The 15116-nt window shown below is 49.2% G+C and overlaps 1 protein-coding gene across 10 annotated transcripts in view; it reads left to right on the top strand.

The window, feature by feature from the left end:
• The window catches only part of ARHGAP22 (Rho GTPase activating protein 22), a 176855-nt gene that overhangs the window by 54925 nt on the left and 106814 nt on the right, over positions 1 to 15116 (top strand). For all 10 annotated transcript variants that reach the window (XM_045437974.1, XM_045437972.1, XM_045437981.1 and 7 more), the window contains one exon: positions 4433 to 4632. In XM_045437974.1, the coding sequence (XP_045293930.1) occupies positions 4433 to 4632 (200 nt within the window). The remainder of the gene's footprint in view (positions 1 to 4432; positions 4633 to 15116) is intronic.

The following is a 15116-nucleotide window of genomic DNA, read 5'->3' as shown; positions in this document are numbered from 1 at the left end:
CCCCTGTCCCCTTTCCACCTCAGTCCTCTGTCAGACTCCACCAGAGTCTTGGGGTTGTGGTAACCCTACTGTTCAGGTCCCTAGGGCCCCATATGTCCGTGGGCCCGGAAAGGGATCAGTGCCTGCTGAATCCAGCCCTGCTCCAGCCCCTCCACAGCTTGAGATGGGAGGAGAGGTGGAGGAGCAGTTACAACCCTTGGAGCAGAGAGGTCCCTCTGGATGCTGCGGGTCCCTCCACCCCCGCCCCTGCTGCTTGCCAACGGGAGCCCAACTGCTTCTTCCCACAGAACAGCCAAGGTTTCAGGGCAGAGGCAGAGTGCAATGCAGACCCCGGACATGGTGCTATGGGCACCTGGAAATGGAGGGGCAGCCTTTCCAGGGCTGTGGGGACACTTCTAGGGAAGTATTAAGGCTCATTCAAGAGGGGAAGAAGGCCCAAGTGACCAGGAGACCTACGAGGACCCCAGATGCGCCCCCACCTCCAGGGGCAATCAGTTAAGTGGGCAAAGGGAACAGGCTGATGCTTTATACAGAGAGCAAAAGCCTATGGGAAGATGCTCCCCTGATAAGTGACCCAATAACACGGTGAGCTAAGACAGTAACTGAGTGTCATGTTCTACCTACTAAATTATGGAGTAGGACCATGCAAATTATGATATTTCACGTTGGTGGTTACGAGGCTAGTGGCACACCAGTATGGTTTTGTGGTGTCACATAGCCACACACCACTTTGAGAAGGAAGCGTGCAACGGCGCCTAACCAGCCAAGAGCCATAGAAAAGCCCGGGCCCTCTGCCCTGTGAGTTTGCCCCAGGAACCAATCTTCAGGAAACACTTCTGCACGGAGACATCCACTGCACCATTTCCATTATCAGAATCCTCACTGTCACGGTAACCGGTTACTGGCACCATGTCCATGCCATGTCCTTGCACTCTGCAAGACTTGGCCGTCTCTCCTCCTCCACCTCACCTGGCAGGGTCAGGTGTCACCATCCTACACGCACCCAGCTCGCTAATCAGCACACTGAGGCCGACGACTCACAGAGCCGGCCGTGATCCGAACCCACCCAAGCCCGTATTTCTTCAACCAGACCCCATTGTCTGTTTAATCAAATAACTAACGTTGGAAGGACTCCAAACACCCAGCCATGAGGGACTCTTTAGGTAACTCACAGGGATAGTAAATAGCCACAGAAATAAAGGAGGGAAGTGGACTTTAATCTAGTATACGTCCATACGTATGAGGACCAAGAGCCCCAGAAATGTGGGGAGCAAAGGTATAGAGCAGCCACTAAGTGCAAGAGCAAATGAAGGTCAGTTCTTGGTGCAGGGCTTCAGAGGTGGGCCGCTTTCCTGGAAGGAGGAGCTGAACCATGCCACCTGACTCCTCTGATTTGCCTTCGCTCTAGTTTCTTGGGAAGACCCTCTGTCTGCAGGGATCACAAGTCCCCTTTCTGTGCGTTGGGATGAGCCTGGAAACAGCCTGCTTGCTCTCTGGGCCGAAGCGCAGCCAAGACAAGGCTGGAACATTTGACACTGGCCTCACCACAACCAAGGGACAGCCACGGGGAATCAAGGTGGAGAAGACACGGACTGACATAGTCTGAGCTATCACAGCTGCTCAGGGTGGCAAAGAGGATGATGGGTCCTCTTAATTCCCCTGCTGTCATGGGCTGGTCCCTTCTAGAGCAGGGCCTCCAGTGGTAGATTCAGGATTATTCCCAGGCCATATGTCATTCAAGGCGAATCTGGGGACCACCAGACCATACAGTCTCTTCGGATAGCAGCTGAGTGTCATGTCACACTTAATATCATGATAAGACATATACATACTTAATCATCAGGGAGAGATTAAGTAGCCTGTGATATTTGGCAAGCATGACTTATATCCATTCCCTGAGCAACACGTGGTAAGAACCGTGTAGAACTGGATAAGACATCATGTCCTCCCCTCTGCGCCCCTCAATGGGACAGAAAGGAAACCACAGACATAATTACCAGCCATGGGTCATATGTGCTAATAGATGGGGAAATGACTTTCTGGAGAGGATTCAGAAGGAAGGTTCTATGGAAGAAGCATCTGAGTTGGATCTTGAAGGATGTGTGGGAGCTCACCAAGCAGCCAAAGCCAGGGGTTGAGTGAGAAAGGGCTGGAAGAAAGGTCCAGGTTACTGGGACAGCATGGGCAGAGAGTAGGTCAGGCTTAGGGAACTGTGGTCACTAGTGCAACAAGAGGAGCTTGCACACACACACACACACAGAATCACAGATTTATAATGCTAGACCATGGGTCGCAGGGAACATGCGTTCCTAACAGAAGTTAGGATCCGTGGCTTAAGAATTACAAGTGTGATTCCATTTAGAAGAACTGTCCTTCCGAAGTCCAGGGTGGCCCCTCCTGGTGATCACTGCAGCAATATCCTTGCTACTGGCCAGAGAGGGGAGAGTTGCTTTTCCTGAGACAGAGCATAAAGAGGGAGATAATGATGTAGAAGAGGGTTAGTAGGGGACAAGGACCCAGTCATCACTGTGAAGGGCAGTACCAGTCTTGGCAGAGTGTCAGGTGGTGTCACTTGGGGAGCAGAGGGAGTTTGCAGGGCAGAGGGCTCATGGGCACTCAGGGACTCTGGGGTAGGAGAGATGGCCCCTTTGCCCTGCCAAGATCCATTAACAAGTTACAACAAATAGCTGGAGTAGAGACCCTGCTTCTCAGGCCCACTCTGCCAGGATGAGCCCAGAGAAGCAGCAAGGTGACTTTGGGGGGTTCTGGGAAATGGTGTTCAAGTCTGATGCCTCCAGAGAAAGGGTGCCCTGCACAAACCAGGGAGAGGGGCTGATGGGCCAGCTCCCTTGGGGCCTGAGTAACAGAAACCCTGATGGAATATGAGCTCCAGGAAGACCCAGATTTTTATCTGTTCATTATTTCACTGCTTTATTCCAGCACCTAGAACAGTAACTGACACATATAGGTACTCAATAAATGGCTGCTGAATGAATAAATGGATTAACCATTGAACAAATGGAAAGATGATGGATGGATGGATGGATGGATGGATGGAAGGAAGGAAAGAAGGAAGGATGGAAGGATGGATAGATGGAAGAAGGTAGGAAGGAAGGAAAGAAGGAAGGATGGATAGATGGAAGAAGGTAGGAAGGAAGGAAAGAAGGAAGGATGGATAGATGGAAGAAGGAAGGAAGGAAAGAAGGAAGGATGAATGGATGGAAGAAGGTAGGAAGGAAGGAAGAATGGATGGATAGAAGGATGGATGGATGGATGGAAGGATTGATGGATGGAAGGATTGATGGAAGAAGGGTGGATGAATGGATGGATGGATGGATGGAAGGATGGATGGATGGAAGAAGGTAGGAAGGAAGGATGGATGGATGGGTGGATGGATGGATGGAAGGATGGAAGGAAGGAAGGATGGATGCATGGATGGATGGAAGAAGGATGGATGGATGGATGGATGGATGGAAGGATGGATGGATGGAAGAAGGTAGGAAGGAAGGATGGATGGATGGAAGGATGGAAGGAAGGATGGATGGATGGAAGAAGGAAGGAAGGATGGATGGAAGGATGGAAGGAAAGAAGGATGGATGGATGGATGGAAGAAGGATGGATGAATGGATGGAAGGATGGATGGATGGAAGAAAGAAGGAAGGATGGATTGAAGGATGGAAGGAAAGAAGGATGGATGGATGGTTGGGTGGAAGGATGGAAGGAAAGAAGGATGGATGAACGGATGGAAGGATGGTTGGATGAAAGAAGGTAGGAAGGAAGGATGGATGGATGGAAGGATGGAAGGAAGGAAGGGTGGAAGGAAGGAGATGGATGGATGGATGGATGGAAGGAAGGATATTGATGGATGGATGGAAGGAAGAAGGAAGGAAGGAAGGAAGGAAGGATGGATGGAAAAAGTAGGAAGGAAGGATGGAAGGAAAGATATGGATGGAAGGATGGAAGGAAAGATATGGATGGAAGGATGGATGGATGGAAGGACGGATGGATGGAAGAAGGAAGGAAGGAAGGAAGGAAGGAAGGAAGGAAGGAAGGAAAGATGGATTCGTGGCTAGATGGATGCATACATGCATGCATGCATTAGCGAGTAAATGGATGTGTGGATGCATGCATGGACGCATGGATGGATGACCAAACCTGGGGAAATGAAGACCCTAAGGGCCTAGAGACAGCAGAAACTAACTAAGCAGGCATGCTGTGCACCTATCCCAAGTTGATAACCTTACGTGGCTGCTGCTGAGGTGTTGCAGTCCGTGGCCCTTTGTGCCCAGGGGGAATATGCCAAGCACGCTCATGCCCTGCTCGCCTAGGCTCCTATGCCCTGGTCACAGGGCAGTGGGGATGCCAGGGTGGGGCAAGGACTGACAACAGGCGTGCATCCCTCATACTCATCGCGTGTGTTCTTGGCTTCCAGCCCGCTCCAAAAGCCTGGTGATGGGGGAGCAGAGCCGGAGCCCTGGGCGGCCGCCATGCCCCCACAGGCTGGGCCCCATACTGAAGGAGGGCTGGCTGAAGAAGCAGAGGAGCATCATGAAGAACTGGCAGCCGCGCTGGTTCGTGCTGCGTGGGGATCAGCTTTTCTACTACAAGGACAAAGATGAGACCAAGCCCCAGGTGAGAAGCACGTGTCTTGTGTCCTGGGGCATCACGGCAGGGTCCGAGGGAGGGCTCTAGGCCCAGGAGAGAGGAGAAGGCAGAGACCCTCCTGTCAGGACCTCCACTCCTCCAGCCCCTAAGCCACTGACCTCACTCACGGTGACACTTAGCCAGGATTTCCAAAGTGATTGTTATTCCCAGCCCCCATGTTCCTGGTATCACAGCTTGTTTTACTGAAGCACGGCCACAGCTTCAGCAAAGCAAAGGTCTCCGTATAATGTGGATAGAGAGCCTCTCTGCACAACTTAAGGAAAACAAACCTTCCCTGCATTCCTTTCAGCCTCTTGGTAACACTCCTGTTACTTCCGCTCTCCCAGGACATGGGCACCCAAGACGAATCTAACCCTAAACTGAAATCCGGCTCACTGTGGAACCCCTGTGTCCAATGCCTCTGCCTCTCAGTGGCTCCTCCTGTTCTCCACCAGTACTGCACGATCCACCTGATCTAAGGTCAGGTGGGTGGGAGTCTGTGCACATCTCAGCAGTTCCCACAGTGTGGAGATGGGGTCTGGGGGGGGAGGATGCAGAGAGGGTGCTCAGTGATGGGCAAGGTGGGAGGAGGGACCCAGGCACAGCACAGAATCACATGGACATCACCGTGAGATGACCTTCCCATCCCTCTTTCAGTTCTTCTGAGTCTCTCAAGGAGGAAGCATCTGTTGGGTGCAGGCATATGTTTAGCCATCTCCAGGGTTTGGGATCCTCCCTTAAAAAATGGGGACAGGAAAAAAAAATTAAAAAAAAAAAAAAAAGGGGCACCTGGGTGGCGCAGTCGGTTAAGCGTCCGACTTCAGCTCAGGTCATGATCTCGCGGTCCGTGAGTTCGAGCCCCACGTCGGGCTCTGGGCTGATGGCTCAGAGCCTGGAGCCTGTTTCCGATTCTGTGTCTCCCTCTCTCTCTGCCCCTCCCCCGTTCATGCTCTGTGTCTCTCTGTCCCAAAAATAAATAAACGTTGAAAAAAAAAATTAAAAAAAAATGGGGACAGGGACGGGGACAGGAAGGAGCTGGCCTCATCTCAGAGCCTTCAGTGGCAACAGTGCATACGTTCTGTCTTCACTGTAGTATTCTAATGGTTAACTTCTGTTTGTGGAAAGTAGTACTGGGTTCCGTTCATGACAGTGATACGTTTTCCCCTCTAAAATACATCTAAGTTAAAATTGAAAAGTGTTTGACAGCAATGTGAATGTACTTAGTGCTCCTGAACTGTACACTTAGAAATGGTTAAAACGTTGGGGTACCTGGGTGGCTCAGTCGGTTTAGTGTCTGACTTTGGCTCAGGTCATGGTCTCGCAGCTTGTGACTTTGAGCCCCACATCGGGCTCTGTGCTGACAGCTCAGAGCTGTGTCTGTGTGTCTCTCTCTCCCTCTGCCCCTTTGGATTCTGTGTCTTTGGATTCTGTGTCTCCCTCTCTCTCTGCCCCTCCCCCCACTTGCACTCTGTCTCTCTCTCTCAGAAATAAACATTAAAATTTCTTTAAAAAGAAAGACATAAATAACAATGGTTACAGTGCTAAGTTACATGTTATGCATACTTTACCAGAATAAAAAAATAACTACTGAGTAAGACTAAAAAACTCTTCCATAAATGCCAGCACCGAGGAGTGGTAGGGAAGACACAAATCATGAAGGAGGTTCTGAACTATGGCTTAAGAAACCCTGATCTTGTCCAGACTCCTTGGTTTCATAAGGAAGGAACACAGCTCCCAGAGACGTTGAGAGGAACAAACAGAAACTTTGGAGTCAGGCAGATCTGAATTTGATCTGCATTAGATCTAGCACACTAGCTTTATGACTTGGGATAAGTCACTTACTTTTTTTTGCTTTTGGTTTTTCTCACTGCTAAATGGAGACATTATTCCCTATGCCACAGAGATGCACTAAGGATCAGCTCATAGCACATACACATATCTGATGGCAAATTCTAGCACACGGCCTATGTGATGCTTCCTCAGCCCTGCCCTTGTCTCGCTCCCCACCTCCCCAGCCCTACCACTGAGCCCACTTCCAAGACTGGGCACCACGCTTCCAGCTTGCCCACCACCATTTGCCTTTTGGCCTTTACTCTTTGTGTTCAAGACCAGCCTTGGCCCTTCAACGATGGCTTTTCTGGCGGACCCGTCAGTGACTCTTACATGTGACCGTCAGGTCACTCTGGTGACTGTGAAAAATTCCAGGGTTCCTAGCATCTTAGGACCCTGTTTGTGGCCCCTCCTGTCATCCCCTCCTGGCCCAGCCCATGGCACTGTCTCCTGGGAGAACTGCATGTTGATGCTGGGCAAGCCCAGGGGACAAAAGGAACACACTCAGGTGACCCGGGCCGTGCATGGGCCCCTGCCACGGGCTTCCCCACATACTCCTCCTCCCATCTCCCATCAGCTCCAGCTCCATGAGGAAGCTGTGTCTCCCGGATTTCCTGAACTGGACACTCCCCTCCCTCCCCTTTCATCTTTTCCAGACTTCAGTGGCTTGTAGCGGAAACAGCTAATAACATGGTGGTGTCCATGTTCTCAGCCACCGGCCTGGAGGAGCCTGGGGCCCCATCCAAACTAAACCAGGGCATTCACTGCCAGAGAGCCTTTGGATCTCTAAAAGGAGACAGTGTCTCCCAACAGATGCCAGTGTCATGCCCAGGGCCCCTGTTCTGGCCCCTGGCCGACACTCTCAAATCCTCACGGGACGCTGTTTTGTCCCATAATTCCTTCCCCCATGACGCCTGATGGTAGCCCTGTTACACAGGTCCCCAGTCTCCAGGAGACTGTTGGTTAAATTTGACTCACTTAGCTTATACAGTATGATCTCAAACCTGCATGCCTGCTGGCAAAATAGCCCACACATTTCCACTTAATTGCATGAACTACATGTAATGGACTAATTCCCAATATCTGGTTCCTGGAAAAATGTGCCCTGCTCACTGTTTACAGTGACAGAAGGGCCCAGGCAGTAAGCACCCTCCTGACAGACAGCCTGTCATCTGTCTAGCAGATGTAATTGTCCAGAGGAGGGAAGTCCAGCTACCCTTGATGCTGCCCAGAGCACATAACACGTGATGAGGATAACTCTCGGCCCACGCTCTTGTTCTCTGTCAGAGCCCCATCACTTCCCTTCTCCCCTTCTCACTAGCGGGAGGGTCAGTGGAGAACATAAGAGCTAGAGATGGGGAAAGTCAAGATGGAGGAAAGGGGCCGTACGGACTCACACGGGAAGATAAGGCAAAAGTGCTTTAGGACAGAACCTGGAAGTGTGCCCCTGTCCCTACCGCTTTTCCCAGCATATGCTCCTGATGGCTTCTCCAGCAGACAGACCTTGTGGTTACTAATAGAAGATTCCAGGTTTTTGCGTCTTAGCGGTCTTAGCTTCCGCTGGAAGTGTTTCTTGAGCCATGAAACCTCCTACCACATTCTTTGTTGAGCAGCCTGGTCCGTTTCCACCGTTCGAGGACTCAGTCTAGTGATCTGACACCCAAGTCCTTCACTTGTGGGTCTCTTGGTTTTGAATAGAAAAGGAACAGGACAGAAATGGCAAGTACAACTTCCAAAACATGTGATGGGGAAAAATGTAACAAATTCAATGTGATCAGCTCAACACATGGGCGGAAAATGGAGGAAAGGAAAAAAGACAAGAGGGAAAGGTAAATAGAACACAAAAAATAAGTGACTAGGATGGCAAGGATTAGGAACAAAGTGTCATCATCACAAATGTCAGATTCGTCGGCCTCTTAAATGACAGAAAGTGGAAGACTGGTTTTAAAAAAGAGCAAAACCCAACAAGGTTGCAAAACAAAATGATGGAGAGAAGATAAGCCAGCAAAGGCGATCAGAAAGAGAGCAGATTTAGCAACATCAAAATCAAATATAATAGAATGCAAGGTGATGGGAACAAAGAGAAATATTTCATAGTAATATAAATAACATACCGAGAAAATAGAGCACTTGCAAACTTTTATGCTCTTAATGTCACAGCTTTGAAGGATACATAAACAAAGAAAACCAATGCTCATTGTTCTCCAATTTTTTTCAAAAAGTGAAATTACAGGGACACATTCATTGACTGTAGGACAAAAGAAAGACTTTTAAATTAGCAAAATGATACTGAGTGGGGGCGTGTATGCAAGAGAGAGAGAGAAGTTCTATACATGTGGAAATAAAACACCCACTTCATAATACTTCCTAAAGTAATAAGGAAATCAAAAGTTAAATCAAACTTCTAGTTAAGGATGACCAGATTTAAAAACCCCGCAACTCCAGTACAGAGCCCTGACTGGCGCTTTTGAAGGTGTGAACACACCTGGGTGGAAGGGAGGGGGGAGACAGCCCCCCACAGCATCCCGGATGCTAGAAGACAGATGGGCGAGACGTGGCTGATTCAGCAGACCCAGCAGAGCTAAAGTCTGAGCCCGCACTAGGACAGCACGACTATCTGTCTGGTTTGCAAAGCAGCGCCCCCTCACTTCCCACCAAAGATTCAGGAATTGGCAAGGCCAGATATCTCTGGAAATGAGGCCAAAAGAGGAGCCGAAAACAGGAGAACTGGTGGAAGGTCAGCGTAGAAAGCAACTAGGTCGCAGATCTCCTGAGCAACCTCACGGAAAGCCTGACTGCCTTCCGTCTCTGTAACAGTGGAGTTGGTTCTCTGGGAGGGCTGGGAGCAGGGCACTCCAGGCTGAAGACACTGGCTGCTGGAGCACGAGACGGGGATTGATGGGCTCCAGTTACTTAGCACCACCCCCCACCGCCCCCAGTCTCCATCCCACATGTGGCTCCCACGCCCCAGCAGTCAAGAATAGCCCTCAGGAAGGAAATGAAGAACTTTCACTGAAGAATCTGACAGGCCAAGAAAAAAAAATGTATATATATATATATATATATATATATATATATATATGTGTGTGTGTGTGTGTGTGTATATATATATAGACATGTCTATATATATACACACACACACACACACACACATATATATATATACATACACACACACACACATATATATATATATATATATATATACCGACAGCAGCACTTCCCCAAGGGAAGCAGCCCTGGCCCATCTCTCTCTGTTGGCCTGTCATGTAGACAGTTCCTCATGGCCCCTCATATAGCTTCTGGTCACTATTTACAGAACCAGTCGTAAGCAGGGATGAAAAGGTTTGGGTCACTACCTATTTAAGGAAAGAATCTCATGTGAAGGACAGACACATACACAGGAAAGGAAGGGAGGAAGGAAGGCAGGAAGGAAAAGAAAGAGAAAGAAAGAAAGAAAGAAAGAAAGAAAGAAGAAAGGAAGGAAGAGAGAGAAAAGTGGAAAGAAGGAAGGAAGGGAAAGGAAGAAAGAAAGAAAGAAAAAAGAAAAGAAGAAAGAAAGAAAGAGAAAGAAAAAAGAAAGGTGGAAGGAAGGGAGGAAGGGAGGAAAAAAAGAGAGGGAACAAAAACCATGCGGGGGGGATATTTTATATAAAACTATGCACGACTTCCTCAGAGACAGACCAGTAAAATGGACAGTCAGAGAACAAACCAGTTCCCAGAATCCAGAAATAAAATATCAGAAACGAAACCCCAAGGGAAGAGTTAGAGGGAAAACATGACACAATCTTCCAGAAAGAAGAGAGGAACAATCCAGAGGAAAAAAGGAGAGGTAGCCCAGTGTCTGAGTGGGAGGAGTTCTAGAAAGAGGAGAGACAAGAATCCTTAGATGCTTCCGCGAAATTAGATCTCTGGCAGGGGAGCATGAGCCCTGAGTGCTGACTGCCATAACTAGCCTTGCCGTGGAGGTGCAGGAAGGTGCAGGAGGTGCCCATCTAGGGGCAGGGACATGAAAAAAGCAAAATCTCAACCTTCCATGCTGGGAATTGCATAGATAATACCTAGAATTTTAATTCAAGACATAGTAATGTAATCATACTATTTTGAAAAGAACATAAGAAATGAAAGAGAAAAGCCCCGGCAGAAAGAGCTGGAAACAGTGACGGAGATTCGGACAACGTGGAAGAGGAAGGAATTGCTGCCTTATGCCAAGCGTTGTGGGCCTGTTTGATTCATCTGACTGTATTGTGATACAACCTTAACTAAAAAAAGTGGGTGAAATAAACTGAAATAATTTAGCTGGGGAGTCCTCGGAATACAAGCTGTGGGAAGGGCACAGAGAGTGAGGTGGTGACCAAAACACTCGGGATTTATCTATATTCTTTTCGTGTCTTACAGTGAGATGATACCCATTGAAATCCATATTTTACAATGTTTTTAATTAAAACAAGAAAAGAAAAACTAAAACCAGAAAAGGAGTGTGACAGGAACGCAGCCCTAGAGAATTCTTTCTTCTTTAGGTAACCAGAAGGGGGATCAGCTGAGGGTTTGAAGGGCTCCCGCTTCTGGACAGAGTCACCAAGCCCAGCCAGCCTCTGCAGAGCTGACCTGACACATTGGGGGTGCTCAGAAAATGCATTTAAAGTGAACTCGGGTGGGGGTGGGGGTTTCTGGCAGCTCACGTTCAAGAAGGAGCACAGAGTCTCTAAAGTCCAAGTGCGAGGCTCATCACATTGGCGGGAACACAAACTGTGGACGGGATACCAGAAGCTGGATGTGGAGGGGCTTGGTTGCCACGTCTGGGAGCCTGTGTCCTCATTCTGTCAACAGTGTTGACGGGCTCTGAAGGTTTGGGGGCTCAGGTTTGGCCCTCAGAGCTCTGAGAGGGAAATCTTCCAGCACCAGGACAGGCAGGGGATGGGAGGGGGCCAGGCTGGAGGCAGAATGACCATTCAGATGGGGCTCTTGTGCTGACATCGGGTGTGTCTAGAAAACCTGCCCTGCGTAGGAGCAAGGGGGGTGGGGGCCTTGGGAGCCGCAGGGGAGAAAGCGTGGCAGGTGACAGCTGCAGCCTGGGGTGACAGAGTCTCAAATCTACGCCCCAGGTTGACTAATGCACCACAGGCATTAGTGGAGGTGATTTAATAATCACCTGGAGGGGCGCCTGGGTGGCTCAGTCAGTTGGGCGACCGACTTCGGCTCAGGTCATGATCTCTCGGTCCGTGAGTTCGAGCCCCGTGTCGGGCTCTGTGCTGACAGCTCAGAGCCTGGAGCCTGTTTGGGATTCTGTGTCTCCCTCTCTCTCTGACCTTCCCCCATCCATGCTCTGTCTCTCTCTGTCTCTAAAATGAATAAACGCTAAAAAAAAAAAAAAAAAAAAAAAAAAAAAAAAAAAAAAAAAAAAAAATTTAAAAAACAATCACCTGGAGAAGGGGCTGGCTTTGCTTTTGTTTTTTCCAGGGGGATAAGCGATGGGAAGCTCGGCCTTGGGAGAGAAGATTGATTTAAAGTTTGATTTAATTTCGAGTAAAAGCTTGGAATTGGGAGGAGGAAAGACAAGATGGATGGGAAAGCAGATGCACTTCTAGGAGCAAACATTAACACTGGACAGTCAGGAGCCAGAAATCTTAAAGAAAGAGGAAACCTCTGGGGAGGAGAGAGAGGCCATCTGACCCTAGAGCTTGAAGGTCACAGGGAATGTGCCAGCATGCAGCCAGTCAGCCCTAGCCTCTGCCTTGTGCAAGGGGAAAACGGTGCTGTCCTGAGCCGGTTCCTCGGGTCCTTGCCCCTGGAGAAGGTGCCTGGGTTCCTCGGATGAGGGAGGTGGGGGGCTGGCATCAGGCCTAGGCTAGTGGGTACCCTACCATAGAGCCTGAAGGCCGACAGATGTGCAGCAGGACCACTAGGAAGCAGCTGTTTGCTGTGCCGCTTAATGTCAGCCTGCAGAACCTCTCAACTTCGCCTGTGTGACACTCTACCCAGCACCCCCCCCCCTTATCTCAGCCCTGTCTGGGGGCCACAATCAAGATGCTGTCAGGCCGGTCAGAGCCCAGCCCGTGCTCACAGCAAGGCAGAGAGCGGCCCATGCGTCAGACACTGCTTCACGTCTAGACCTTGTGAATCCGGCTCAGCTGGAGTTGATTTAGCACACGCTGACTGAGCATCCTTCGAAGGTTGTGAGCTGTTGCTCAAACCAGCCCATGACGACGACTGCTGCTGTTGTTGATATTGCTGCTGCTTTTTTATAACACTTCCTGAGTTTAATGTCTGTTCCCCGTTCTAGACCATACACTTCATTCAGACGGGGCCACGGTTTATCTTACTTATCCTTTCTCTTTTCCCACCACCTAGCACCGCACTGAGTACATACCTGATTGTTGGTAATATTTGACGCTTACGTGAATAATTGAATGAATGGATGGATGAATGAAGAAACAAATTGAATGAATGAGTGAATTCTGACCCAGCCTTGTGTTGGATGCTCGGTAGGAAAATACTTGTTTTTGTAAAATGCCTGATGGCTGGCAAGGAGGTAACTGGACTGTGTTCCCTTATTAGAATGTAAGCTCATCAAGGTCGGGATTTTGTCTGTTTTGTTCATATCTGTGTCCTCAGTGTCCCGAGCAGTGCCCGACACAGAGTAGAAGCTCTGTAAACACTTGTTGAATAAACATTCATGATTTCCTTTGAGGCTCCGAGCAAGCTTACAAGGGCAAGATCTAAGTCATTTCTGTTGTAGGCATGGAGAACGTGATGCTCAGAAGGATAAAGTGGAAGTTTATGTGCTATAATTTTCTATATTTGGACTCAGAGAACCTGGGTTCAAATTCCATTTTTGCTGCCTATGAGCTGCAGATGTGGGGAGGTCTTTGAAGCTCCCACCTTTGGTGCAGTGTTCTGGGGCCCTGGTTGTGCTAAGGACCAGACAGTGGGAATGGGGGGGGGGGGGCGGTGTCAGTGCTGCCCAAACTCTCAGAGACAAGATACGTACAATCCTTCAAATGGGATCTAAAATAGAAGAGCGTCAAGAAGCACTAAGAAGCCTTCTAAAATGAAACGTGAGGGGGGCCTGGGTGGCTTAGTCGCTTAAGCTTCCGACTTTGGCTCAGGTCATGATCTCAAGGTTCGTGAGTTCAAGCCCCGCGTCGGGCTCTGTGCTGATGGCTCGGAGCCTGGAGCCTGCTTCGGATTCTGTGTCTCCCTCTCTCTCTCTCTGTCCCTCCCCCACTTGCTCTTTCTCTCTCTCAAATATAAATAAACATTAAAAATTAATTAAATTAAATGGGAAAAGCGGTGACAGATCCAGAAAGTGAGGATCGTCCAAACCCACAGGTTTCCCTGAGAGCAGCCTTGCATGTGGTCCACGCTGCCTTTTTCAATAAAGAGTCCACGCCAGTGGGTGTCAGGACTGCCATGGACACCCACTGTCTGGACTCCAGCAAGCCGTTTTACAGAATCCCACATGATAGAGAAGGACAGACTTTTGTTGTCTGGCTTCCATGCCTACCAGCTAGTAACCAAAAAAGGGGATTTCCCGCTCTGAGCCACCATTCCCCTGTGTGGAGCGAGAATCACCACCGACCACAAGGACTGCCATGACAGTGAGATTCAACATGTAGGCAACACCTTAGAGGTGGTCTTCTCCCCTGGGTGGGACTGGAGCCAGTGAAGGCTTAGTAAGTCACCCAGCTCAGTGAAGCAAGACGAGTCCAGTGGTGTGCATCATGACCCTGATCTTGGCTCTGCCTTACTTCCTGGGTTTGAATCTAGCTAACAGCAAACACTTCTATGCATTACGAACCAGGCATGGTTCTAAGTGCTTCGCATGTATTAACTTGCTTTAATGTTCATACCAACTGTAGGAGGTATGTGATAGGCTGGTGTCCGAGGACGGCCACCGCCCGTTCCTGCCTTCCCCTGAGTGCACACTGCTCCTCCCCACAGGAATTGGAATCGATTTCCCCTCCTCTGTTCCTGATGAGACAGAAGTGGTGCTGGGCGAGTTCCAGGTTCGGCCTTTGAGACTCTAGGCAGTTTCTGCTTTTGCTCTCACTCTTCTATCTGGGCCATGTGGTTTCTCTCCTGCACATGTTTCCTCATCATTCTGTGGCCCACTCAGGCATCCTCACAGCATGGCAGTGGCTTCCCAGAGCAAAACCAAAGATGCATTTAGTGAATCTGCAGAGCTGGGAGGGACAGCAAAGGCAGAAAACAGCATAGAGATTCAAAATGACTTTGACAGGCTGGTTTCATGGGAAATTGTTAAGATAAAATATAAAGTCCTCCCTTTGGTTCAAAAACAATCACTTAATTTCACAGAATAGAGAAACCTAGATTAAGAATAAGTTGAATGAGGCAGAGGTAAGAGTTTTAATTAGCTTAAAAGCTCAGTACAGACTCACAGTGAGATATAGTTGCCAGAAGATCTGGGGACTGCAGGTTGTTATTGAGATGCACAGAAATTAGAACAAGGGACGGGAAAACCCATTAAGCTCTGCCGTGGTCACACCAGGTCACAACTGTCACATGATAGCCCCTCGAGGCACCATACTTTCAGTGCAGCAGGACAGCCAGGATGGCGAGGGGTCTGAACTCCTGTCCACATGAGGGACAGACTGAGTAAATCATCCAGAGAAGACAGA

The sequence above is a fragment of the Leopardus geoffroyi genome, chromosome D2, assembly GCF_018350155.1.
Source record: "Leopardus geoffroyi isolate Oge1 chromosome D2, O.geoffroyi_Oge1_pat1.0, whole genome shotgun sequence".
Lineage (NCBI taxonomy): Eukaryota > Metazoa > Chordata > Mammalia > Carnivora > Felidae > Leopardus > Leopardus geoffroyi.
Note: the sequence above shows the minus strand (reverse complement) of the source record. Positions and strands in the feature narration are given on the sequence as shown.